This window comes from Indicator indicator, chromosome 14, assembly GCF_027791375.1.
Source record: "Indicator indicator isolate 239-I01 chromosome 14, UM_Iind_1.1, whole genome shotgun sequence".
Taxonomy (NCBI): domain Eukaryota; kingdom Metazoa; phylum Chordata; class Aves; order Piciformes; family Indicatoridae; genus Indicator; species Indicator indicator.
This window is the reverse complement of record NC_072023.1, coordinates 21059036-21086884: the sequence shown is the minus strand read 5'-3', so window position 1 is coordinate 21086884 and position 27849 is coordinate 21059036. Positions and strand designations below refer to the sequence as shown.

General features: G+C 38.4%; 1 protein-coding gene across 2 annotated transcripts in view; it reads left to right on the top strand.

The window, feature by feature from the left end:
- Nucleotides 1–23688, top strand: part of PLEKHA5 (pleckstrin homology domain containing A5) — a 64734-nt gene extending 41046 nt beyond the window's left edge. The window contains exons 12-26 of one of the 2 annotated variants that reach the window (XM_054386705.1): nt 1627–1689; nt 2824–2904; nt 3039–3188; nt 4599–4700; nt 5866–5977; nt 6220–6266; nt 7134–7322; nt 7892–8009; nt 11777–11892; nt 13390–13599; nt 15780–15938; nt 17740–17861; nt 18904–19049; nt 20526–20610; nt 23670–23688. In XM_054386705.1, coding sequence (XP_054242680.1) covers nt 1627–1689; nt 2824–2904; nt 3039–3188; nt 4599–4700; nt 5866–5977; nt 6220–6266; nt 7134–7322; nt 7892–8009; nt 11777–11892; nt 13390–13599; nt 15780–15938; nt 17740–17861; nt 18904–19049; nt 20526–20610; nt 23670–23688 — 1719 coding nt within the window. The remainder of the gene's footprint in view (nt 1–1626; nt 1690–2823; nt 2905–3038; nt 3189–4598; nt 4701–5865; nt 5978–6219; nt 6267–7133; nt 7323–7891; nt 8010–11776; nt 11893–13389; nt 13600–15779; nt 15939–17739; nt 17862–18903; nt 19050–20525; nt 20611–23669) is intronic. The other variant, XM_054386704.1, reaches the window with a different exon arrangement.
- The last annotated feature ends 4161 nt before the right edge of the window (nt 23689–27849 follow it).

The following is a 27849-nucleotide window of genomic DNA, read 5'->3' as shown; positions in this document are numbered from 1 at the left end:
GAAATGTTGAAATGAAGTGGCTCTCCAGCAGTGCCTACTGTGGGAAAGTGGTACTACTGACAAAAGCAAGAAGTTGGCAGCAATTTTAGAAGTGTGATAGGATTTTTGTAGGAAGAATTAACACATGTATAGCGTTCTTTGAAAACATGTTTTTGTTTGGGGAATACTTTCAATCTATTCCTTTTAGGAGGTGGGCAGGCATAAGGATGCTAAATTGGCAAGCCATTTTAAACTTGTCTTTAAGGCTGAAAAGCCAAAAAAAAAAGGTATCTCTTAAAAAAAAAAAAAAAAAAAAGTAGTATTTTTTAAGTGTCAAAACATACTGGCCTGAAAAACTAACAACATGACATTTTTTCAGGCAAGCTCTACAAAATGCTGAGAAGTTTCTTGGGAAGATGTATTATCTAATAGGGGATAATATTTCCTTTGTAAAATCTTTGTTGTGAAATATAACTAGATTTTTCTCTGTAACTTAAAAACATTTGGCCATGTTTATGAGTTTACTTAAATATTTCCATTCCTCATTTTTCTCTCATTGTGATAAAATCAACTCTTAAACAATCACAACTCTACAATAGTTAGAGTTTAAATAGGTATCTTAATTTTTGTGACATTCATAAGGTGCAAAACTGCTGTGGCTTTTTTTCATATTCCAAGACTCATTTTCACAAAACATCCATTTCAAAGAAAGTTACTGTCTGGTCTTAGTGCACCATACATACTTCTAATTGTCACCAAGTGCATTTGCATGAGGTATGTGTACATAGTGTCTTGAAATTAAACACTGAAGTGTGTTGAAGATCTATCTACTGTGTGTTTGGAATGCTTGTCTGGTTAGCCCCTTCACTACTGCTCCTTCTATTTGTAAGTGTCCTTTAACATGGACTTGTGTTTTTATGATCTTTATTGGTCTATTAAGTCGCAATAACCTAATTACGGCAAATACATGAAAGGAAAGCTGAAAGTAGTTTGAGATTACCTTTCATGCTGACTGGTATGAGGAGACAAGCTTGACTCTGTCCAAAGAGAAGGGTTTCCATTTGCCATGTTTCTGGTAATACTCTGTTGGAAGGGAGGGAATCCTTAGCGAAAAGTAGGCAGAAAGGTATTTGGTGGCACTTACTAGGCATATGTCTGTAATGAGATATTTTACACGCATTTGTATACTTAGGTCATTCTGTTCTGATTTCAGATTCACATCAGAAATATCCTCCTTGTGAATACACTTGACTTTAGTGGGCCTAGAATGGTTAATTCCAGGTAGAATGAGCCCCTATATTTAGAATGCACATGAGAAAATGATGTATAACTGTGTAGATGCACTCTGACAGCTTCATCTTCCTGCATAATCCATGTTCGATTGAGTTAGTTGTACATCTTTAAAAAGCCAGTTTGCATTGGAAACATAGCCTGTTAAGTTAATGCAACTTACTACTGACAGTCTGCTTGACATTCCATATACTTATCTTCATTAATATATGTTGGCTAAAAAATATGTTGTTCAATGTGGTATGTTTTACTTTCAAATAAGAGCCAGTTTCTGTATTAAAACTCTTAAGATGAACGATAGTGTGATTTTCCTAGTCCAATTAAGTTGTTTTATGGCACTATTATTCTTCCTTATAGTTAACACAAGAAGAATGTAGGGGCACACTGTACAAATATAGAGCTGAAGAGCTGGATATTGATGTAAGTCATTTGTATTTCTTCCACCTTGGAAATTCTGGCATTTGTCTATTTTGATAATAATTTCCCCCTTGACTTTTGCGTTTGAAATACATTTCTTACTGGTGATTACCAGCCCAAATTACTTTGTGAAATTGAGGGGCACAGGACTCTTTCTGTAATAAGCTTTTAGATTGCAGGAAGTCTTGCATTTTAGGCTGAAATTTCAAGTATTCTATCTGTTTGAAGGTTAATTGCTTCTAGAAAGGAATGAATTACTTTAGAAGGGGGAAACTCTGTACTTGTAGTTCAGTTATAAAAATGAGAGATGTAGTTTCTCAGGAAATATGACCAGTACTACAAAACTGAAATTTGGCATGGGTAGTTACTATTCAGAGTATTGGGTTTCTAGTTACTGAAGAAAAGGGGCTTGGTGTAAAATTGATAGTGAAAAATGTACCCATTAAGTCATACTGTATATGCATACAGAGGCATGCCTGGGCATTTTCTACAGTGCAACTGAGAGACGAGAGAGTGATTCAAAGGATGTTTTTCTATGAGTAAAAAGGAAAACAGGCTTCCACTGTTATCTTAGAGTTAAAAAGTCAGAGCAGCACAAACTGAATTCAAAAGGTTGGTCAGATAGAAAAGTAAACTGTCTCAAATTGCTTGGTGCACACTGAACAGTTATTTGCTCAAAGTAGAGCTGGAACGGAACATCTTTAATTATAGTCATGCCTCAGTCAATGCTAAAACAGAGCAGAGCATGAATAGTGCTAGTAACTAAATGTTAAATACTACCACCTGAAGTAAAGCATGGGCAAGACTGTGAATATGTACAATGTTCTTTATAATACTGAAGAATAAGTAAATGAAAGCAGTGTTTAATACCTATTAATAAGTGGTAAAGATTTAGCTGTAGAACTGTAAATTATGTGTTTTGAGCCATGCTGTCTCGAGTTATTACACTTATTTAAGAGAGTTTCTTAAAGTTAATTTGAAAATACAAGACTGATGCCTTCCATCATTTTAGAAAGCATATTTTGTGGTAATAGCATTTTGTAGAGATTCATATAATGATTTGATCAAGTTCTGTTTTGTTTACTGAGGGTGTTAAAAACGAAATCCTAATTGTAATCCTTTTCTGTCGTATGCTAGGCTAAGCTTAGCCGTTTATGTGAACAGGACAAAGTCGTACAAGCACTGGAGGAGAAGCTTCAACAGCTACAGAAGGAGAAAGTAGGACAATTGTATTTATTACCTAAAGTGGATGTTATTTTACATACTTATTATCAGAACATTGATAACTGAAATAAAACGAAAATCACCCCAATGATGCAGAACATTAAAAATAATTCTTTTTATTGTAATAGTACACGCTTGAGCAAGCTTTGCTCTCAGCAAGTCAGGAGATAGAAATGAATGCAGATAACCCCGCAGCCATACAAAGTGTAGTCTTGCAGAGAGATGACTTGCAGAACGGACTGCTTAGCACTTGTCGAGAAATATCACGAGCTACCGCAGTAAGTAATTCCTTCTTACCAATAAAATCCACTCCAGTGTTAAATCACCTGCTTCATCTTCATCATATTAATTTGTCTCTGATTATTTTTCATTCTCTCCCAGCAAAAGTCAGCTATCTTTTTACTTGCTTCTGTTTTTGTCAAAGGCAGCTGGAAAGTGATCTGTTTGTTATAGTCATCAAGTAGTCATCCTTTAGTATATGTTTTGGCCAGGAATGAGTGCGTGCTGGCTTTAATTGGCCTGGCAATTTTCATCTTCATAATATGAAAAATTGATTACAGGAGTACAAGTTAGCTATTTTATGTGATCTCAAAATAGTAGCAAGCACAAACTTTATCAGACATTTGAACAGACAGGTGAGTAGGTGACTTATTTTAAGCAAAAGGATGAAAAGATTATACTGTCACAGTCTTTCTTACTGGTAGGCTGTTATATTTAAAAGATCTTTCAAGTTATGCACTTTGAAAAACCTTTTAAAAAAAGAGAGAAAGTAAAGGAGTTGCCATTTTTTTGTCCATATCTACTTCATGATGGAAATGACAAGGCAAAGAATTGTTTTTGCCTTCTAATACGTATATATGCATGTATATATATACACACACACAGAGAAAGGTATCAGTGTCAAATTTTAGAAGTTTGATGTGATGAAATTGATAGGAAGTAGGCCCTGAAATGCTGGATTTAAACTGTCTTATAAAAGCAATTGGTTTGATAAAGAAAAGGGAATCAAGGAAAATGAAATCCTCCAGATATGCTTTTCCTCATTGACATTTTAATATATGCTAAGTTGAGTAATTCTCTTGCTGTAAGGTAGAGCTGACCTCAAAGAAAATTTTCTTCTTGCACTTTCTCCCTTCTGCTGTTTGTAGTTTCACATATAAAATAATGGTGTATTAGCAAGCCTGGGGCATTCTCTAGTAACCTTACAGGCAGGGCTGGATGACTTCCATTTGTCTTGCATAATACGTTGGGTATACACACACATGCTGTGCACCCACACATGTGTATTCTGTGTGATAAAAGAGACAAATTTGCATCCTTTTTTTGTGGGTTTTCTGCCTCGGTGGAGGGACAGCTTAAGACCCACATGCCTGCTTACCATAAAGACATATTCTAAGGGTTTTGCCTTTGTCTATCTTTTTTTGTTTGTGAAAAGACAAAATGCTGTATGTGTGAATTCTATGCAGTATCATTAGAAAATTGAAAACCTGTTTAAACATGCATTCTCTAAAATACATATTTGTTTATGGCTGATATCTGTTTGTTTATGGCTGATATCTATTCGTTTATGGTTGATACCTATTTGTTTATTACCTCGTGAAGTTTCATACCACTGAATAAAAATTTTTAAACAAACACTTTTTTTTTTTCTGAATGTGGATTTTTTTTTTTTTTTGTTACATACTTAGGAACTTGAAAGAGCTTGGAGAGAATATGATAAATTGGAGTATGATGTAACTGTAACAAGGAACCACATGCAGGAGCAACTCGAGCGGCTTGGAGAAATTCAGGTGTGGTGTGGATCTTAAAGTACATTTAAGTCACTTCCATTTTCTATGGTTTGGATTTAAAACTACACAGATTTAAAAGGGGGGACATATGGTGCATTAACTTACAAGGTATAAAAAGGTTCTGAGGAGGTCTTTGGCTTTTTGTATTTGTTTTCTTGAAGCCACAGCACTGATTGGTTGGACTTGATAATCTCAAAGGTCTTTTCTAACCTGATTAATTCTGTGATTCTGTGATTTTCCTGTGTCTAGAATCCTCCCCTTTCTGTGATGGGGTCCAAAATGGGTTAATTTTCTCAGGCCTTTTTTGGTCTGTTTTTTTTTACAACTGTCAATTGCTGTGACAGTTGTATTAATTCACACAAATCCTTCCATTTAACTGAATACTTAAAAATGCAATTAAATCATTCTTCGAAAATAAATTATAATTGAAAAATTCAGGGTGTCACTTCAAGTCCTAAACGTGAAGAGTTCTAATGCCTCACTGAGGTCTTACTGCCTCACTGTGCTGTGGAGGATTGGACAGCTAGTGTGAGTTCTGAGTGTCTGAGGAGATCTGTCTGTGAGACATACAGACACACACAGAGATGTGCATACATTAGCTGGAGTAGGCAGATGGGTGTGGTCCATGCTGGGAGGCATTAAAGGCTATTTGCTCCAGGGATTGATTTTCTATGCAACTATGAAAGAGAGATTACAAGGAAGCCTAGGAACTGAGAAATTTGTGTTGTGCAGTCCAAAGCATGCGTGACTATGAATGCAAATATAGACCCTCAGTTTCTATGATAGTATGCAAACACTATGCTCATCTCCACTTATTTTAGGATTGCAAGTTTTCTCTTGTTGTATGTAGGTTTCCTGTGCAAAACTTGCATGGATTTTCTTTGGAGACAGTAGATACAATTCTGTTCTCAAGTGGAGTTTGAATGAGTAATTTGCTGACAAATTAAGGGAGGCATTATGAAATTCATCTTCCACGTTTTCTTTCTGATGATGTTTGACTGTTTTGTGGGCAAGGAGAGTGTCTGTCATTATTGTGTTATATTTTCCTTCTTTGGGAAAGGGCATACAGTGTAGCCTAAAGAAAGGAATAGGGGTTTTGGGTTTTTTTTTAGGCTTTTAGTGCATTCTGATGTAGTGCCTATATATGCTGTTTGTTTACTGGCAGACGGAATCAGCGGGGATACAGCGTGCTCAGATTCAGAAGGAACTGTGGAGAATTCAAGATGTCATGGAGGGTTTAAGTAAACATAAACAGCAAAGAAGCTCTTCAGAAGCAGGTACAGTCTTGTAGGACATGAGATTGGATCACAAACGTTTTTAAAGGATAAGTGCCATAGCTGCCTTTGTACTTTGGAAAGAATGGTACAATTGCTTAGCAAAGAAGCAAGCAGTCATTAGTTCAAGTTTTTGCTTTGTATATTTGTTTGATAGCAACAGGTTATAGTTCATCTTCTAAAAGCTGTTTATTTAAAACTCTTTTTCTTCTTCTTTCTATGCCTTTCCCTCTCCCCCCAAACAGGCATCATGGGATCAAGGACACTTTCAACTATTAAATATAAAAATGAGGTATGGTTTTAGCATATTTACTGTTTTAGCATCACTAAATTTCTGATATACCTGTGATAAAAATGAACATTATTATAGTTGTTTTAAGGATCTCTGAAGTATGTACTCAGTATGTTTTTGTGAAAACAATGAATGATGAACTAGTTTTAAAGACTGGTATCTCCACTATAATGAACACTTATATTTGTTCTGTGTCTTTATATTCTCACTGGTTTGTTTCTCTTTTCCATTTCTCACCTTTTCCTCTCCCTAGGCTCTTACCCTAGAAATATAAACCCTGATTTATGGATTTGTTTTCTACCCACCACACTTTTCATGGGAAGAAATACATTGCTTTATATGTCTATTCACCTATTAAGCCTGGTTCTCAGATGGCCAGAGCACCCACAAGGACAGCTGAAGCTGTGGGAGCTCCCAAATGTTCAATTCCTCTGAAAATCTGGCTAGAGATTACAGTTTTAAAGGGACATTGTCATGGTTATCTGAAGTGTATGCAATATGCATCTGGCTTAAAGAAATTTCTAAAAGTCTAATTCATGTAAAAATCTTTTAAATACATGGAATCTAATTTTTAAAAACATGATTCAGAGAGCTCATACATTTCCAGCAGAAAGTGCAGGTGTTAGGATGGAAAATCTTGATAAGACGTAGAATTGAACTAACAAAAGAACAAGAAAGTCCAGATGAAACCCACAGAAAATAAAGTTCTCTTGGCCTTTTCTTTTTTTTTTTTTCCTTAGTGTGACATTGTCCCTTTAATTCCAAGCTCTGTAGCTGGTATAGCTATAATATATTTTTCTTTTTAAGTTATAAATAACTGTAACAGCTGTGCACATCTAAATAAGGTGACTATTCTACAATCTTTAGGAAGAGGAAGTAGTCCCACCTCGTCCTCCACTCCCTCGGTCCTATGACTTTACAGAGCATCCTCCCATAATCCCCCCTCTGCCCAGTGATAGCAGCTCCTTGCTCTGTTATAGCAGGGGCCCAGTACATCTGCCAGAAGAAAAGAAGATTCACCAAGTTCAAGGATATCAGAGAAATGGATCTTACTGTGTAAGTGGCTTAAACTGCCACGTTGTTCTTCAAGCATCCCTCTCCCTTTGCACAGTCACAACTTTTGTTTTGTCATCTGGCTACTTCTGTGGTGTTTTTACTTTTGTTTACTGAATTTGATTTGTAGCTTCCTCATTTGCTTTTCACATTTTCCTCTCATATGTTCTATACATATAAAAAATGTCTTAAGACTTTAATGAGCAATATTCTGCTTGTATCTGAGTAAATTTTAAAAAAATAGATTCTTTTGCTCACAAGTTCTTGTAAAACCTTAGGCTCAGAATCAGTTTTTGCTGGAGTCCTATACAAATTTGTTTCTTGAAGATAATTTAAAAGAAAAGAAAAACTCCATATTTCTATGGCAGTTTTTTTCCTGTAATTTCCGAAAGTCTGCAAATATTATTACCCAAAATAAGTACAAAGAGATACTGCTGCAGAAGCACTTGGACAATGAAATGTTGCCTTAAAGTGAGGGTGCAGCCATCACAAAATAAGTGTTTTGAGTCTTAAGACATAAATGCTTGTACAGAAATGCCTGTTTATTTACCTCATAACCTGTCATTCCTCAGGGTCCTGATTATAGGCTTTATAAGAGTGAACCAGAGTTAACTACAGTAGCAGAAGTGGATGAGTCTAATGGCGAAGAAAAAACAGAGCAGATTTCAGAATCGGAATCTACTACTAAAGGTCTGTCCCCAGGCATGACATTTACCACCTTCCAGCCTTCTTCCACAAGGAATACAAAGAGTTAACTGTGTTACAGAACCCATATCATCTTTTGTGTTTTCGTAGCCTGTCCATTTCTTAATATGATGAAACAGCTTCCACCATAAAATAATGATTTAATTATATGACAAGAAAGATTTCAGTCAATTACACCGCAGAAAAATCAAACATTACGCTCAACAACAACCCTGAAATCCTTATTGACACCATGTCTAATCACATCACTCACATTCCCCACACACCATTCCTTTGAACAATTACCCATTTTATGTTCTTGCCCTTGAACAATTATTCAGTTTTTGAATCAAACTCCCAATGTTATGTCACTGGAAAGTCCAAAAAGGCAGCACCACAGAATTTTCAGGCTCTCATAAGGCAGGGAAACAATGTCTTTTTCTTTTTTTAATCTTGTAATTGTTGAATTGCCTTCTGTCCCCTGATATAATAGGAATAATGATCATGACCTTGGAGTGTACAGACAATAAAGGTCTTTACAATTGCTGAATGCTTTAGATTCTTCTCTTCATCTAGCTTCCATAAAAGCTACTAATTGCTTGGTTAGAGTCTTTTACCAGGAAGTGCTTCTCAATTCTGTTTGTTAAAACACACAGAATAGTTTGTTAAAGGTGACTTCAGGAAAAGCAGTTTGACCACCTTCCAAAAACCACATTAAGAGCTTTTAGGAAAAAAAAAAGCAACCTCAACTTACTGATTTTCTTACTCTAACAGCTGATGTTTCCAGTGCCTTCTGTTCTGGTACTTTGTGTAAGCATGCACAGAGCAGGCTGGTGCAGCAGCACCAGAATTTGACCAAGAACTTCAATCATATGAGGAGATTATTTTCATCAGAACAGTAATGGAGGTTATTGAAAGCAAGATGGGCACACAGTTTAGATACAAACAGTATGAATGGCCCTGTGATACATGATATAATTAAGCTTGCACTTACAGACAATTAGTCAATTCAGATTCACTGTTGTATTCACCAAGGCACAGTGTTCACTTAAGATAGATTCTAAATTCCTTTAACTTGCAGAGTTTAGCCTGAAATTTACTAATCAACAGCTGCCTGATTGAGAAAGCTGCCTTTCTGACAACACACCTAGGTTTTATTGACCAGTCCTGTTTCAGGTTATTTAATTTATGACAAGAGGAAAAGTAATTATCAAGGGAAAAATCAAAAAGCATACGCTGCCTGGATAAAGCAAACCAATACCTCTTGGGCACTCCAATCTGCTTTCTGTTGTCTTCTTTAAAGACAGAAGCAATTTCCTTACGAACATTTGTAGAAAAGCGGTTCTCAGTCAGGCAAAGCAGTAAGAGAAATTCTTCTAATATAAATAATATTAGGGGCAGGGGAGAGAAGAGGTCCAGAGGTAGCAAGCAATGAGAGGTTTTTTACCTATATAAACAGCAGAGTGAAGTGGGTGTATCATAGCTGCATTTTATAATCCTGTCCATGCTTTGAGCATGTGAATATTCTAACAGATGTTTCTTCTTCTGGACATTCACTTATGCATACAATCCATGTGCAGTAGGAAAAACTTAACCATTCCTGGCTGTTTGGGGGCTTTTTTTATAGCGTGTATGCCAGTACAACTCTATGCTGTTTCAGCAAACATTTCAATGCCATTCTACCTTTTAACAGTTTGTAAGGGTAAGAGGAAACAGTCTCAAAGGATCAAACAAGCTCAAAATTACTCATCTCTGCATTTCTTTCTGTCTTGCTGTTTTAAGAAGTCATACTTAGATGATGGAGTTTCCTTTGGAGGGCGGTTCTAAAAATTACATTTCAGAGGAAATAAAATGGTTTTCTACTTTGTTGTGCACATACTGCACTAGACACTGCTCATGGCAGCCATTTCCCTCTCTTTTCAAATGTCAGCAATCAAAGAGAAATGTTTTAGTGGTACTATGTAAAGTTACCCTTAGAGGTGTCTGTGAGCAGAGGAGTATTTATGGCCTGAGTGGTACATAAAGGTGACACAAAAGGAAAATGGACTTTGCTGTGTTTTATCCTTTGTACATCTAAAGGAGACTCAAACTGTTGCTTTACAGTTTTTGTTTTGAATGATGCATTTGTCCTTCAAATACCTACAGACTATTTTGTCAGCCTATCAAACACTTTGGAGGAACAGTAGAGCCTTCACTTAGTCAAAATATCCCCTAAAATCTGCCACCTCGGGAAAACCAAGGAGAAATTACTTGGCTATCAAAGAAGACGTCGTATCTATTTTTTAGGCAAAATCAGCAAGGAAACAACATTTTCAGTAGTCTAATTTCCTGCATGTATCAAGAAGCAAAAATGAAGTATGTGTTATTTCATTTGATCTGTATATATTTGGTGAGTTTTAACTTCAGGTTTCTACCAGCTTAATTACAGTTTGGCAGGGCTTCTCAAAGAAGAAAAACTAGTGGTGGATATGGTTAGGAGAGGATGAATTAGTGGACATCAGGATACAGAGCATCCTCAGCTGCCAACCAGACAGAGCCTGGCTGCTGTGGTTTCCAGTCCCTAAGCAGAGCAAGGTGCAAGACTAAGGACATAGTCCCACGGTGCACACACCTAGCCACAGCTAACTGCAACAGCTGACACTGGCAGGTGTGAGACCAGTGCTATTACAGGCACCAGATGAGCAAGGCCAAGATCACCCCTTAAGAAAGTGAAACAGCACAGATAGGATGATCCTGCCCTTGCTCACCAGCTAACCAGGCTCAAAGCACGCTAGCTGGCCTTGTGCACATGTGGGCATGAACACACACAAAGGAGACCCTTCCAGAGCTGGCCATATCTTCATCTGTCAATTCTCAGTACCTCTGGCCTCTCCAGTGTCTGAATCATGGATCTAAAGTCTCTTGGACAGCTGGCTCCCATACCTTGCCCTCTAATCCTGTCCAAGGTTCACTAGTATCTCACAGGCAGAAGGTTCCCCTTGAGAGGAGGTCCAGCCCTATTGTCCCTCCAGCAGCCAACCCACATACCTGGAATCCTCCCCATCTTTGCCTCCCAGACCTGTGATCTCTCTGTAGCCGTCTCCTACTCGCAAGTGAGCCTGGCACGAGGACCGCTGGCATCTCCCACAATCTCATACACAGAAGGGAAAGCATAATCATGTGGAAAAGACTTAAAAGTAAAGTTTAGTAAGAAGATAGGACACACTGAAATGCTAAAACACAGGGCTTGGTGGGACCGGCTTACTGACACACAGTTCATGCATGCAAAGCTGCCCTTTTATTTCTCCTCCCTCTTGTTCCTTGCCTGTTCTTTCCCATCCACCTTGCCTCATCCCTTTTGTAGCCTCTGTTTCTTCCAAAATAGACAACCCACCCAGAATTGATTTTTTTGTTCATTGATCCCACTTTTGCTAAATTTTGTATCTTTGACACAATTATCTAGATAATCTAGTGAAGTCTAGCCATTCAACACAGCACTTTCTAACCTTTGTCTGTTTCTCACAGACAACATTTTTATTTGTATGGTTTGATGTCCAGCAATTTCTTGTGCCATGTGCAGTATTTTCCCATACTCTAATCAGTTGAGTAAATCTCAGGCCAAGGACTAGTCATCTGCCTGTGTGCCTTAACAGATGTGAGAGCAAAGATCTTAACCCCAAACTACCTTTTGAAGAATGGTTTCCAAGGCTGACAAAATGTGTTTGCTAGAAAACAACAAACTCTTTTTGCAATGTTTTGTGTAACACTGAGTATATTGCTTCATTGTTTTGCAGGCTCGCATTTTCCTGTTGGAGTTGTCCCACCCAGAACCAAATCACCAACACCAGAGTCCTCAACAATAGCATCCTATGTCACCTTGAGGAAGAATAAGAAGATAGATCTAAGAACGGTACTTTAAAATAGCCTTTGAGCATTTATGGCTGTGATAGTTTCAGAGTTCAATTTCTGTAATTACTTCCAAAATTGTGTAACTCACAGCTATGAAATTATAGTTTACTAAGTTAAGAGAGACAGCTCTAGAATGAGTGACAAAATTATAAAGGTGTGTGTTAAACTATACTGAAACTGGGCAAGAACTACATGGTAATGATAAACTTGCTGAGCTACTTAGTAGATTCGTGCTTGAGTTGAAAGGCCAGGAAGCATCTTAGCTTAAAACTTCTGAAGGACTTGTATTTGGCTTCTGGGGCAGTTTAACAGCCCTTGGGTAGGAAATGTTTGGTTTATTTACTTTATTACTAAAATTACTTGGGGAAACTGTAAAGTAATGAGAAAATAAGGATACAGTAAGCAATATGTGGGTAAAAAGCATGGAATTTCTGGTTAAGGAGTACTATAGTCTCTGGGTTGAAGAGAGGTAGTTCAGACAAAAGAGGGGAAAAGTTCTGACAGTTGTATCATGGATAACAGTGGCAAGAAGAATGGGAGATGAGAAAGAAGCTCAAAGGATGTTGACTGGAAAAAGAATACCACTTTTCTACAGTTAAATCAGTTACTGTGATTGTATTGAATGGAGGTGGTTACCCAGAAGTAAATTTTTTTTCTGTCATACCAAGTACAGAACTATCTGAACGTCAGGGAAATTTAAGAACAGAGTAGGTAAAGCCACGAGTGTTATTTTAGAAATAATGTCATACTTAGAATTACAGCTTTTGAAGTAGTGATACATTCATGGAATCATTTAGCATAGGAAAAAAAACTTTTAAGATCAAGTCCAACCTCAAACCTTATACTGCCAAGTCCACCACTAAACCATCTCCTTAAGTGCCCCTTGTACATGTCTCTTAAATCCCTCCAGGGATGGCAACTCAACTGCTTCCCTGGGCAGCCTGTTCCAGTGCTCGACAATCCTTTCAGTGAAGAAATATTTCCTAATCTCTAATCTAAACCTCCCCTGATGCAACTAGAGACCACTTCAGTTTTTTTCAGCCTGTGCTTGCCATTTAATATTGCTCAGCTGTAGTTTTCCTTGAAACAGAGAGACAGAAATCACTGTTAGATCAAGTGGTGTATATGTCCTGGATCATTAAATTTCGATTATGTTTGTGTCTCGGCCACGTAACTTGTGTTTGCCTGTTGTATAATGTCTGTTCAATTGTTTTACCTTGTCAGGATGGCTTTGAGACAGCATCTGCCCTGTCTCTTAATGTTTATAGTTGATGGTGATAATGTCCTCGTTCAGAAAAGTGAATTATTGCTTTTATTTTGAATTTCAGTGTTTATTAAAATTTGATTCTTGCACTTTTCTTTTTTATGTACATAAGAGATCTTTACTTGCTCACTAATCTGCTTTTAGCAAATCATTATGTGATTTGTTCTGATAAGCTAAACAATTTAGAATCTTGCCCTTTTTTTGAACAAATATATATATATTCTTCCATTTAAGGAAAGACCAAGGAGTGCAGTGGAGCAACTGTGCCTTGCAGAAAGCACGCGGCCTCGAATGACCGTGGAGGAACAGATGGAAAGAATAAGGAGACACCAACAAGCTTGCCTGAGAGAGAAGAGAAAAGGACTCAACATTATTGGTGTTTCAGACCAGTCCCCTTCACAGAGTCTGCCCTTTGTCAGAGATAATCCATTCAAATTGGCACAGGTGAGTCCCAAGTTACTGAGAAAAATTCGTGTGTCTGGTTACAAAAAAAAAAAGGCAACAAAAGAACTACAGATTTGTTCTTTTCCCAAAACCCCATGATACTGCAGGTGTCTACTTGAGACTGCCTGTAGAGATGAACAGTCCAAATTCTCTGCTTTACATAAGAGAGAGAGAAATTACAATCTTCATTGTTCTACCTAAGGATAGTAGATGTCACTTCTTTGTCTTTTTGGAAACTGAATAGTTCACATCTACATATGTTTGATTATGCATTCCAGTATTTGTTAACATGCTGTTTTGTCAAATTTAGCAAACATGAAATTGCAAAGCTTTAGTGACTAAAAGCAGTGTCAGGGAGAATCATGATTCAGTTGATGTATAAATTATGAAGATTTCTCTGCCATATAATATATTCAAACATCTGTCACACTTTTAGATAGGAATGCAGATTTATGATAATAGCTCTTAACTGATGCTCTGTTGCTGTGGCTTTGGAGCCCATAAATACATAAAAGTAGAGTCCTCAATTTTCACAGGAGCAGAGGATGTTAGGGGTTGGAAGGGACCTCTGGAGATCTTCGATTCCAACCCCCCTGCCAGAAGCAGGACCATAGAATCTAGTGCAGGTTGCACAGGAATGTGCCCAGATGGGTCTTGAAAGTCTCCAGACAAGGAGATTCCACAACCTCCATGGGCAGCCTGTTCCAGTGCTCTTGGGACCCTTACGGTAAAGAAGTTTTTCCTCATGTTGAGGTGGAACTTCCTGTGCTGTAGTTTACATCAATTGCCCCTTGTCCTGTCACAGGGCACAAGTGAGAAGTGGCTGTGCCTTCCTGCTTGACACCCAGCCCTCAGATATTTATATGCATTTATGAGATCCCCTCTCGGTCTTCTTTCCAGACTAAACAGCCCCAGGGCTCTCAGCCTTTCTTCATGAGGCAGTGTTCCAGTCCCTTAATTATCCTTGTAGCCCTCCCTTGGACTCTCTCAAGCAGATCCCTGTCTCTTGAACCGGGGAGCCCAGAGCCAGATGAAATATTCTAGGTGGGGCCTCACCAGAGCAGAGTAGAGCAGGAGGAGAACCTCCCTGGATCTGCTGGACACACTCTTCTTAATGCACCCCAGGATCCCATTGGCTCCCTTGGCCACCAGGGCACATTGCTGTCCCGTGGATAACTTGTTATCCACCAGGACTCCCTGGTCCTCCTCCACAGGGCTGCTCTCCAGCAGATCACCTCCTAACCTGTACTGCTGCAGTTTATTCTTCCTTCCCAGGTGCAGGACTCTGCACTTATGCTTGTTGAACCTCATAACTTCTGTTTTCTTAAACAGTTAAGGCAAAGAAGTTACTTTATGAAATTATTAAGATGGAGGAGAGAGAAGGAAGATAGAACTGTCCATGTCATTAACAAGGAAATACCATCCTGAATATGCATCTCAAAAATAAAAAAAAGAAAAATGAGAAAAGGAGACCAACCCAAAACCCCACTTCAGGACAAGAATATTAAATAGATTCAGAGCAGTACATGTTAGACAGCCTACTACTTTCTAACTACTAAGAAAAATTAGTTTTATTTCTCAATAGTTTAATGGAATGATTTTTTTTTATTTTTTGGGGAGGGAAGAGGCAGAGGTAATAATCTTCTGGCATACTTTTTTCCTTCAGACCACACTGGTTTTCATTTGTTTTTGTACACGTTTTAACATCTGATGTTCCAAAACCAGATTAAACACGTCGCATTGTTAAGGAGTCACAAATTGCAGATAAGTTTTAAGTTTGGGCTTTGCTTTTTCTTCTTTTTCTTTTTTCAGCCAGGAAAAACTATTAAAAAAAAAAAAATCTGTGCATAGGAATGCAAATCGGAATGCTCCTAAGCCTCTCTATAATTGGGCTAAGTATTAATGACATCTCAAAAAATAAAGGTGACTAGTAGAATGGCTGGAGAAGAGTGAAAATAATCATAGAATTTTATCACTTTTGTAGCTTTCAAAACAGTTCATCCTGTCTAATATTTTTTTTCTATCTTCTCAACAATTTCCATTCTGTTTATTGCATTGTGGTATACTTCAGGGGTTTTTAAGTATTTGTTCAGATGACAGTCACAGGACAGCACAAGATTCCAAACCTTGGACTGATAACTTTTGTGAGAATGCATCTATATATGAATTGTGTTCCACAGAATCGAAGAAAGGATGATGCTGTATCTGGTAACATGAAAGAATTAGAGAGCACCACTAAAGAAAATAATTTGAAACAAAATAATGAAATCCTTGGAGAAGAAAAAGGGCACAGAAAACGTGATGGAGAACAAGAACATAATTCAGGTTTTATTAAAGAGGTACTAAACTGTCTCTTATTAAACTGCTCATAAGCCTGTCTTGCAGTAGAAAAATACTTTTCAGTCACAGACAGCAGGGTAAGAGGTACTTGAGCCAGTTTTTTTGGCTGGGAAGGTTTAGATTTTTGCTTGGTTGGTTGGTTTTGTTGTTTTGGGTTTTTTTGTTTGGGTTGGGTTGGGGGTTTTGGTGGATTTTTTGTTTGATTTTTTTTTTCTTGGTTGGTGTTTTGTGGTGGTGGTGGTTTTGTTTTGGTTGATTGGGGGTTTTTGTTTGTTTGTTTGCTTTTGGGTTTATTTGATCTATCAAATATTCTATAAAGAAGCACAAAATTGTATCAGATGTGTCTGTAGCTGAAATATTGAATGGAGGAGTATCTCAGGCCTGTTTAGCCTGACTAATTTCTTTTTTTTTCCTGTGCAATTTTGGCCTGTTTAGGCCTAATGCCAGTGAGGCATGGGTGGGGGAGAAAAAGAGCACTGGGGTTTTGAACTGATTTTGGTGGAGTTCTTGCAGAAAGTTTTGGTCTCGTGGGGTTCTGTGTTAAGCCCAGAGTATGGATTTGTGTATTTCATATGCTTTTGCACTGTAGTTTGTAGTTATTAATAGCACCTTGCATTTAATCTTCCAGTAATATTCTGTATTTCTATCCAGTCCAATCTTCTTTAACTACTTTGAGAGTAGTTTTAGAGCCTGTCTTCTTCCACTGCTTAAATGAAGACATCATTGTATATAGACTCTCTAAATTTTATATTACTTTATCTGGTACTACCCTGATTGATTGGAAAATTACAAAGTTATTTTCTTTATTTCTTTGGAAACAATACTAATGCATCTTTAAATAGCAATTCTTCATCTGTTCATTGCTTAGGGATATCCCAGTGTAGTTTCTGACAGTCATTTAATACACCTTTTTTAACTGGCTCTAGTGCATCTAATAGTGTATAAGAAGCAGAATAAAGCTGACACAATTGACACATGGAAGTAGACAGTAACTGTAGTTGGTGATGTTTTGTCACTGGATTGATTTCTGTCTTGAAACAGTCTCAGGCTCACTTGGCAGTGAGTTACCTCAGAGTTTTTGGCACTAAAGTGCCCTGACAGCTCATCAAAGACTGTCTGACTATGAAAAGTAGATTACTGGAGTTGTTTCTACATACAGTCATATCCTGCCTATAGTTTAGTATGTTGGGGTTTTAAAATTTCATGCATAGGGTGGTTTTTTTTCTTCTTTTCTATCCATATTCTTGCATTAATTATCCTTTGCTTTTTCTTTACCTCACAAATCTTTCCTTTTGTTTTCCTGTTTTATATTTAGCTTTTTTTAACGCATGTCTGATGGAGAATAGTATTAAATCAAATAATATCTGTTATTCTTTAAAAACAGTTTCAATTGGGAGTTGGTTGCTTTATTGAGTATACAAACATATTGGTTATATTTAATCAGACTTTTAAGAGCGGCATTCAGGCTTATCAGCAATGTATTCCACTAGCTGGAATCCCTGTTGGCATTATGAAGAGAGAGATAGCAGGAAAAAAACAGGCAGGCTGCAGCCAAAGGGTTCAGATAAGTTCTGGAAGTTATTAAGCCAAGCCCTGTCCGTTGGCTCTGGTGTAAGTTTCAGGAGAACTCTATTAAAACATGAATGGTATTGATAAAAATTTCTTAAGTTCTGTAATTCTGAGTTACTAAGTATACATGATGGCAAAATTTGTCTGTCAATAAAACTGTTTCCTGATCCTGTATTTCTTATCTGCCACTTAGCTTTTTTTGTCTCATGATCTCAACTTTTTTTTTTATAGCTGACAAAAACTGATGGCCTTCTATCAGATGCACATGTTGTATCCGACTCAAAAGAAGTGAGGAATGATGAGAAAGCAGAAAAGGAAAATACATTGGAAGAAACACGTGATGGTGATATAAGGTAAAAATAAAACAAGATGTCCAGAGGCTGTTTTAAACTTTCACATCGTATTTATTAGCTGAGCAGACCCAGCAACTAATGAAACACTGCCATAAATACCTGTAAGGGTTTGAGTCTTTTACATATAGAGAAATCTAGTAAGAAACCTAATCCCTGCAGGAGTTCAGTGAGAGATAGGAGTTGGTGGGTAAAGCAATGTTCATTTTCAAGTGTTGCCCCAGTTACAAACAGAATAGGTTCATAATCCTTACTTTGGGGTACAGTGTGTTGAGTAATGTCAGTTCAAGCTTTGGATTAGTTGACTATTGAAATCTCCAGCATCTATAGCAGCCCTTTACCACTGATTCACAGATTGCATTGGGCTCTAAGGTCATCTTGTTCAACCCCCCTGCAGTGAGCAAGGGCGCCTCCAACTAGATCAGGTTGCCCAGGGCTGCATTGAGGCTGATCTTGAGTATCTCCAGGGAGGGGACCTCAACCACACTCCTGGGCAACCTGTTCCAGAGTGTTACCACTCTCATCGTAAAGAACTTCCTCTTTACATCCACCCTAAATCTGCCCTGCTGCAGTTTAAAACCATTGTCCCTCGTCTTATCCCTACAAATCCTTCTAAAGAACTCATTCAGTACCTTCTACTTGAACTTTTACTTTGTTATTTTGGAACATTGCAGGATTAGAGGAGTATTGTGTCTTGGGTATTCCTCTTAAAAGATTCATAACTTTAATGTTAAAGTTGCACTGCAGGTTCTGAGTGATTCTTACATTAGGTCATACCTTTCTCACTGTACCCTTCAGTAAAATAGATCATCATGCTGGAGGAAACTACATGAAGTATGTGAAGGAAAGGAATTCAATTTCCAGTACTTTTTTCAAGTCTAACTTTGCAAGGAAGAAGGGTTTCAAAATACCTAATTTATATTACACAAACGTGCATGTTGCAACTTTTCTTTTATTAATAGAAAATTTGTAGCTCCTATATTTAGTGGTTAACAACTGAAATTAAATTAGAGTGAGTTCTAAACACTGTGCTTTTTTTAACCAGCTTGAAAAGTGTGACCACAGTTACAAACCACAAACCCAAAACCAGCTCAGAAGAAAGTGAAGTAGCTAGCATTCAGGAACAAGAAGGGATTATGTCTTCACTTGAATTAGCAGCACAGTCTTCAAAAGGAAATCAGGCAACAGCAGGTATGGAAAAGAGTCTGACTGAAGTGCAGCTTATGCAGTGCCTGTGTAAATCTTTGTTTATTTTTATTGTGTCCTTTGATGCTCTGAAACCCTTGTGAATTGAAAGTGCTGAGCTAGACTATATGTCAAGTGTATAGCTTTATAATGTAGAGAAGTTTCCCAGTGGACAATTAGAGAAATCCAGGTTTTCTGAGCTTTTAGTAAGATTTTTATGCTAGGAATTGAGTCCTACTATAGTTGTTGGTGGGAGCCATTTCTTCTCTATTCATCTTGTAGAGCAGGACCTCAGTTATGAACGTTTAGATTATTTACAGAATCATGGAATATTAGGGGCTGGAAGGGACCTCGAAAGCTCATCCAGTCCAACCCCCCTGCCAGAGCAGGAGCACCTAGAGCAGATCACACAGGAACACATCCAGGCAGGTCTTGAATATCTCTGGAAAGGGGGACTCCACAACCCCCCTGGGCAGCCTGTTCCAGTGTTCTGTCACCCTCACAGGGAAAAAATATTTCCTCGTGTTTACATGGAAGTTCCTATGCCTCAACTTCCACCCATTGCCCTTTGTGCTGTCATTGGGCATCACTGAGCAGAAGCCTGGCTCCATCCCTTTGGCACTCATCCTTACCTCAGGTATGGCCAAGACTGAGGAATCTGCAAGAGCTTCCAAAATACCTAGTAGATTTTGAACTAGCAAGTGATAGACCCCTCAGTTCAGTCATATTTTCAGGAGTAAGAAACAGGAGTAAGAAAAGATGAAGAGAAAACATTAGCTAACTGGTAAAGTGTCTGGTGGTGTACTACTTCACAAGGTGAGAAGCATGAAATAAAGCCAAGTTGTTTACAAAGAGGAGAAAGAATAGAGGGGATTGTGTAGGAGAAGAGGAAGGAAGATCAATTTTCAGACATTATATTAAGGTATTTTGTAATGGGAATGGTTAAGTAACTAAGATGATTGTTTCAATTTATGGATATTAAGGTGACCTGGACCTTTGCAGTGCAGTCAGCAATCCTTTCTGTGATTTGACAATCAAACCCAAAAACTAGTAAACACATTTTATAACACTCAGCAAAATAAAAAAATGCTCAGGTCATCTGAGCTGCGATATATAGTCGAGCCTGGAAGTGAAGTATCTTCAATAGTTCAATTTCACTGCTGCCTTTTTTTTTTCCCCCCTCTCTCTTTGTGCAACATAAATAACACATCAGCATTCATGTGTCCATTGTTTGTTCCTTTGGTGTTCTGCTAATCATTTATAGGCCTGACTATTGAACTTTCTTGAGAACAACTCTGCTCTCCCCTAAAGTTCTGCTTATTATGCTGATCAGATTTGAAGTCTTGACTTGTGTAACTTTCTCTTGGTCCTGCTTGTGTTTATTATGGCTTGAACGATGCTTTTCAAGTTTATATTGATTCTTACTTGAAGTCATTCCTTCTGTAACTTGTATTCTTACTTATTTTGCTGTATGACTTGCAGTGAAAAGTTTACCTTCTTCACCAGAATCGTCACTGTCACCAGCTACATCTACACAGACACAGCTCACAGAAGGATCACATTTCATGTGTGTATAGTTGCAGAGAAGTACGTCTCTGTCTTTTTTTGTTCCCCCACCCCTCCTGCAATTTTCCTAATGTTTTTCTAAGTACATGTGTTCTAGTTACCCTTCCAAGAAATGTCTACAGACAGCACTTGACAGGACAAAGTTACCTGCGGTGTTGAATGTAAACTAACCTGATAACAAATACATGTATTGATTCCCTTGCAAGTAATAGATTGTCTGTCTAAGTACAAAGAGAAAGGACTAATTGGCTTATCAAGCACATTCTCCACCAGCTGGTAAGATAATAGCCCTTGGAATTATATGAAAGACCTAAGCTGTTACAAAGCAGATACCCAGACAAGGTAGGAGCGTCAGTGCTCAAGTGCAAATGAATCTTGATGCTTCAGTCATGGTAACAGTCAACTAGACACAAATCTATTTAGTGATGGTATAGGAGGGAGTGGTCAAATGGCTCAAAGACTTCATGGCTTAAGACACAGATAATTGAAGTATGACAAACAGGAAGGGAATAAATGAGGGGAAAAAGTAAAATTTAAAAATGGTATTGTTTTTCTTTCTTTAGACATAGCCCTGTGTGGCTTCTCTTCCCTTACCACAATAGGTGATGAGTTAAGCTAGGTTTGCATATTCCTACCTGTCATGTTGCCTACTTAATGAAAGGAAATGGAAATACCAGTGAGCATATTTGTTTATACAAGTGTTTAAACTTCTCTAGCATTTAAATCAGTTCCACATTTCTTTGTTGTCAGGATGTGCCTGCATTCTCCTGACAGAGTGAGCATTCTTTCAATGGTAATGTTCTGTGCCATAGCTAATGTAACTTTAGAAAACAGATCTGAAAATGCCTTTTTTTTTTTTTTTTTTTCATTTACTACCCCAGTCTCCATCAACAGGCTTTCACTTTAGCAAAAATAGACTTGTTCATTACCTTTGGAACAGAAATAGAAATGGATAGATTCAGATTGGATGTTAGGAAGAAATTCTTCACCATGAGAGTGGTGAGATACTGGAACAGGTTGCCTAGGGAGGTGGTAGAAGCCGCATCCCTGGAGGTTTATAAGGCCAGGCTGGATGTGGCTGTGAGCAACCTGATCTAGTGTGAGGTGTCCCTGCCCATGGCAGAGGGGTTGGAACTGGATGATCCTTGAGGTTCCTTCCAACCTTAACAATTCTAATATTCTATGACTATGGGCATGAAACTATTTTTAATACTGTTTATAAGAAACTTTAATCTTTTTCTCCTTTTGAGAAATTACACTCCTTACAATCAGTATTGATAGCTGCATTGCTGGCTTCCTGATGGATGTGGTTTGTCATGATTAGATTGAGCTTAGACTTCTGTACTTTCATTCAAAAGCTTTATTACAGAAAGACTTTAAAATCTAAGTGAGGCTATTCAGTTTTTCTGGCAATACTGCTTTGTATGGCTGTTCTTCAGTTTCACTCTAGACATACACATACATTTGGCATGCATCTTCTTTTCAAGTAAGACAAACTTTACCCCATCAATTCGGTTTCAGGTGAGAAGCCAAACTGAACGTGCCCTGCTGAATTCTGTCCTTAGCCACAGTGTGCCTGTCTTCAAAGGGGGAAGCACCCTATAACTTCACCAGAAATTTATTGCAAATTGCATTAAGTTGCCTTCAGCTGTTGTCATCAACTCCAGAGATCAGCTGAGCAAATTCCTAGTTTTAATTATTTATGCTAAATAGGAGACCAGCAATAGTGAAGCACTGGTACAGTGGCCTGTTTTGTACAGCTCTACAGAGCAGCCTTAGCTGCTTATGCTGCAGCTGGGATGGCATTTGTTAAAGGAATGCCTTCCTTACACGGCTCACTACATTTGAGGAAAGGATTCCAGAGCTTAAAATACATCTGGCTTGGCTGTTTAATGTTTGAATTCAGTTGGAGAAAGCATATACATTCCAGATTTCTTTGCTACACTTGATGCCTCTGTCAGTTGGTTCTTAGAAGCTCCAAAACAAATTCATGCCAGGAGCTAGGCCTCATCTGTGTGGGAGATATATGAAGCATAATCTGCTTGCCTGCAGTATCTGCTGCCCCATACCTTCTGGGGCTGCCGTGCCAGTATTCCAGTGCTTTGCACGTTGCTGAAAGAGTATGGCCTTTCTGTGTGCAAGAACTCAGTGTCTCTCAGGTGCAAGAAATCCTGTGCAGCAGAGGGAATATCAGAGCTGTGGGATCAGCTCAGTTGATACATAACCAAAATTTTCAGGCACATCTGGAAAATGTATGGTAGATTTCAGAGAATAATGAGGTAATACCTATGTTTGGCTTTTGCAGTCAATTAGTAAAACGACACTCGTGGCACCATGCCAGGGGATTTTGGCATAGGAAATTGGTGACATAGGATATTGTAGGACTAAGGAAAATCCCATTAACACAGAGCTACATACTTTGTCGCAGCTCCTGCTTGGCAGAGACAAATCTGGATGTGCACCACTAACGCTGTTACATTTTAAGCATTGCATTGATGCTAAGTAATGGAGGAATAGTGACATTTTATACAGCACCTGGATCCAAAGCTCATTTTTGCTAAGGAACTGTTCAGAGCTATTTATAGAAGTCCTTTCAGCAATTATCAAAATGCAGCAAGCTCCAGGGTGGAGCACTTGAACATCAAAACACCTTGCAGCTCTGCTGCCATTTGTGGTGCAGCAACCAAATAATACTGCATCCTTCCTCAAAATGTGCCTGTCGTTTGTAAGAGCAATCAGGGTCTTTGCAATTAGGGTCTTTGCAATTATTGCCCCTCTTGTATGAAGGACATTTGGAGGTGGCTGTGTACAACAGGGTAAAATTCTCAGAATAAACAGGCAAATGTAGTGTACATTTGGAAAAAAGCTTGTTCTTGCTGCCCAAGAAAATTGATTTTTGAAAGAACTGATTTCCAAAATGCTTTATTATTTGCTACACCATTGATAACTATTGCTAGGATAAGGTTAAAAATTGTTTGCCACCTTTCTTTTCAGGAGTTGCTTTATACAATACTCTGTTGTTGCTAAAATGGAGTAACTCAATCTATGTCTGTCTTTCAGCACTAATGGCTTCTGTTGAAACAATTCATGCCTGAGATGTATGGACCTGACCTATGAAAATATGAGAAGAGATTGTACAGTATATTTTAAATCTATGAAATTCATAGTTCTGATGCTTTTGGCCACAGAGCATCATTTTATCACTTCCTGGAAAATGTTTATTCCAAGAGAGCTTTAAATGGCCCACACGTACACTCAACAACCTTCAGATTGTTCTCCTGATACCAGCTTGCTGCTATGATTTCTGTGCACATAAAATAAAAGCTCTTTTTTTTAATGTGCAGCCTACAGTCAGAACTTTATTTGATATCCTCCCGAATTTAATGTTCTTTTAATTACGGATGATTTAAGTTTACTTTTTTTTTGTCTGCTTCTTTTCCACGTAGAACTTGGTTCATTTTACATATCACCGTTTTACACTTTTTTCAACACTACAATTTATTGTTTTAACATTTTATTTGTAAAATTTTTATATATATATATATACATATAGATATATTTAAAATGTGCCATTTTTATTATTGCTTAGTAAAAAAAAAAAACAATGTCCTGTTTCTGCTGTAATTATTTCTTGGTCAGGTTGCAATGTCAGCAGTTACTGCCACACTTCTGTCAACATAGACATTAATGTTAGTGGTTATTTTTCCCTAAGTAAAATGGAGTGTAGGTATTTTGAGGTACTGGGCTTTTTCCTTTGTTGGGTTAGGGTGTGTACAGCAATAAGCAGGTTTTCAATCCAGTCCTTAGTTGGTGTACAAATGTAATTATGTTCATTGTGTATATATTATACAATGAGCACATACGATGTAAGTATAAGAAGCCACTTACTATTGTTCCAATACCAATGTTCATATCCCATTTCTTTTATATCATATTAAATAAATGTTGATGTTCTTAAGGACTTGTATGGTTAGTATTTCTTCCAGCAAACAGATGTCACACTGTGTTCCACCTTTTGAGGTGGGGAATGCAACAATTCTTGTCTCGTTGGCGACGTCACCCGTCAACCAGAGTAGCAGTGACAGACTTTTAAGAGATTCCAGTCTTCCTCTGCGGGAAAGAATGAGGCTGCAGCACAGAACAAAAAGACAACCTGAGACTGAGACACAAGAAATACAGGTCCAGCTCCTGACTCTCCCAAGCTTGTATTGTGATACTGGAACAATCACTTACTCATTCCGTGCCTCCATTCCCTTCCCGTGTACTTGAGAGGTAACAGCCTGTCTTACTGGAGCGTGGTGAGCAGTAATTCAGCGCTTGCAGATGCTGAATGCCACATTCAGTGGGGTTAAGGAGAAAAGTATGATGATTCCTCAAGGCTTTGACATCTGCAAAACATCTTGCAGAAACTGAAAGAAAACCTGAAATAATTTGTCAAGTGTCATCCTGCTACAGATGTTACTAGCTTCACTTTTCCATCTCCTGCAGCTGTCTGAATTTGCCTGAGACAAAAGAGATTTAGCAAAGAATGATGAAAAATAAAAATATTTAAGGAAAAGCTTTTTGACTCTAGCATATAAAGCTAAGAAATCTTCTAAAGGTTCAGGCAGCTGCTGTGTGCTTCAGTGCATGTGTGTGCCATAAGCGGTAAGGCAAGTTTCATAAGGCGATGACTGCCTTGTGCTCCTCTTGTGCTTTTTTATCACACACACCATATCCTGTTGAAGTTAACGTTGCTGTATTAGAGGCTCTATGATTCATTGTGCTTTTCCATAGAGGAGTGCCTGAAGTTGGCACACACTTTGAAATTAACCCTTTATAGTTGCCCCCTAAGTAGGAGTCTGTGTTTGTTGTACTCTTCTGTCACTCCTAGCTCTGCTGCAAGTTCTTCCTGGGGCTCTTTGCCACAGAAACACAGAGCAGGCGATCTGTATACCTTTCATTTTGCCATTCTCTTTGAAAAGTGAGGGAACAGGAAGCAGAACGTAGCAGCAGAGCTTGGAAGGTCACAATGAAAGAGATGGCTGAAGGAAAGAAGATGAATCATGATGCAGGCAGAGAGCATCCAGCTGAAAGCTTGACCAAATAGCCTTTCTTCTTTTCATATTTTCGGAACATTAGCCCCAGATTAGTTCATCCTTCCATCCAAAGCATGGAGCAAAGAAGTGTGGTATTTTTTTTATATTGCTCAACCAATTGAGGTGTAAGTTCAGTGGCATTACTGGAACACCTGGGGCAAAGAAAGCAGAACATGCCCTGTTCTCTCCCTAACCCTTCGAGAGAGCTGTTTGGCTGTCAAGTTTTGCAATCTCTTTCTGTCCTTGCTGCCAAGAAAAGAACTGCAACCAATAAAAGCAGGAATGACAGAGTGGGTTTTGGACATTCATGGAACTTGTTGGTGTTTAAAGCAGTTGTCAGTTTGCTGCATCTGCAAAGTACGTGAAGTTTAGGCTGAAGCTGAGGGAGAGTGGGAGAATCGGCAGGGGTTTGCTGGTGTAACTTGGCAAAGAGCAAACATAAATGATGCAGGAATGTAGTGATACTCACAGACCATAATTTCACTTGCTGTAGGCACTTGCAGCAAAGACTTGTGATTTCACTGGGTGCTCTACTTTTGTGTGTGTGTCTTACAGACAACAAAGCGTGGCTTTGTGTTACCACAGAGCATCTGCTGTCTCTTACCTCATCACATTAACTCATCCCCAGGTTCCTACTCCTGAGAAATAGAAATACCAGAGTACTGATACTGTCGGCCTTCAGGCATCTATTTTAAGTTTGTACCTAGGATATTTTTATATTTCCGATTGCTTTATTGACTATTGCACTGACACTTGTATATATGGAACGTGCTTTTTTTTCAAAAGCAAGAGTCCTTAGGAATAATGCAGCACATTCTCTAGAGATGTTCATGCTTTTCAGAACCAATTACATCTATTTTTGTCTTTTGTTCATTGTTTGCATTGTTCCAAGACTACTAGAGAATGTGATTCTTATAAGTCCCTTAATAAAGTGACATTATTCAAAAAGTTATAGTTGGTGTCTTGGCAGTTTTTGTCCGTTGTGGAATGGCTCAGTGAGAAAGACCTCACTACTCAAAAACCTTGTGTCTATTATTCCTAAAGAGGGAAAAGTAGTCCTCAGTTAATTTTTCCTATTCATAAATATATGTCATGACAGGAATCCAATAAGAGTCTGTTTCCAGGAAATCAGAACATTTTTAAGCAGTTTAAGAAAGAATTACTACAAACCTGATTGGATCCACTGGATGTAGCAACCAGGAGTACACACATGAAAGAGATTAATGGATTAAAAGGACTTGGTGGTGCTGTTGGATGAGAAGCTCAACATGAGCTGCCAGTGTACGCTTGCAGCCCAGAAAACCAATCGTATCCTGGGTTGCACCAAGAGAAGCACAGCCAGCAGGTCAAGAGAGGTGATTCTCCCCCTCTGCTCAGCTCTGGTGAGACCCCACCCAGAGCAGTGTGTCCAGTTCTGGAGCCTCTATTACAGAAAAGATCTGGAAGTGTTGGAAGGTGTCCAGAAAAGGGCCACAAGGATGATCAGAGGGCTGGAGCTCCTCTGCTATGAGGACAGACTGAGTTAGGGCTGTTCAGTCTGGAGAAGAGAAGGCTCTGAGGATACCTCTTTGTGGCCTTCCAGTATCTTAAGGGGGCCTACAAGAAAGCTGGTGAGAGACTTTTTAGGATGTCAGGTAGTGATAGGACTAGGGGGAATGGATCCAAGCTAGAGAAGTGGAGATTTAGATTAAGTATTTAGGAAGGAGTTCTTCACCATAAGGGTGGTGAGACACTGGAACAGGTTGCCCAAAGAGGTGGTAGAAGCCTCATCCCTGGAGGTTTTTAGGGCTAGCCTGGATGTGGCTCTGAACAACCTGATCTAGTGTGAGGTATCCCTGCCCATGGCAGGGTTTAGGAACTACGTGATCCTTGAGGTTCCTTCCAACCCTGACAATTCTGTGATTATGTCATTAGTAAGGGATCTACTAAATTTTCTAGTACTTGGAGTGGTGGCTTAAATGATATCCTGGTAAAGCAGCAAAGTGGAAGATCTTTAATCAGTGGTGATGTTGGCTAACTTTTACTCCTAACTTTTGATTTTGTTGTACCAACAAGGTGGGGTGTTTGGTCTTTTTTCTGTTTTAGTGAAACAAACTAGAAGTAGTACTTACTCAGATCTCAGAAGTGGGTCATCATGTCTGTCCTGCACAATTCTGTTTTTG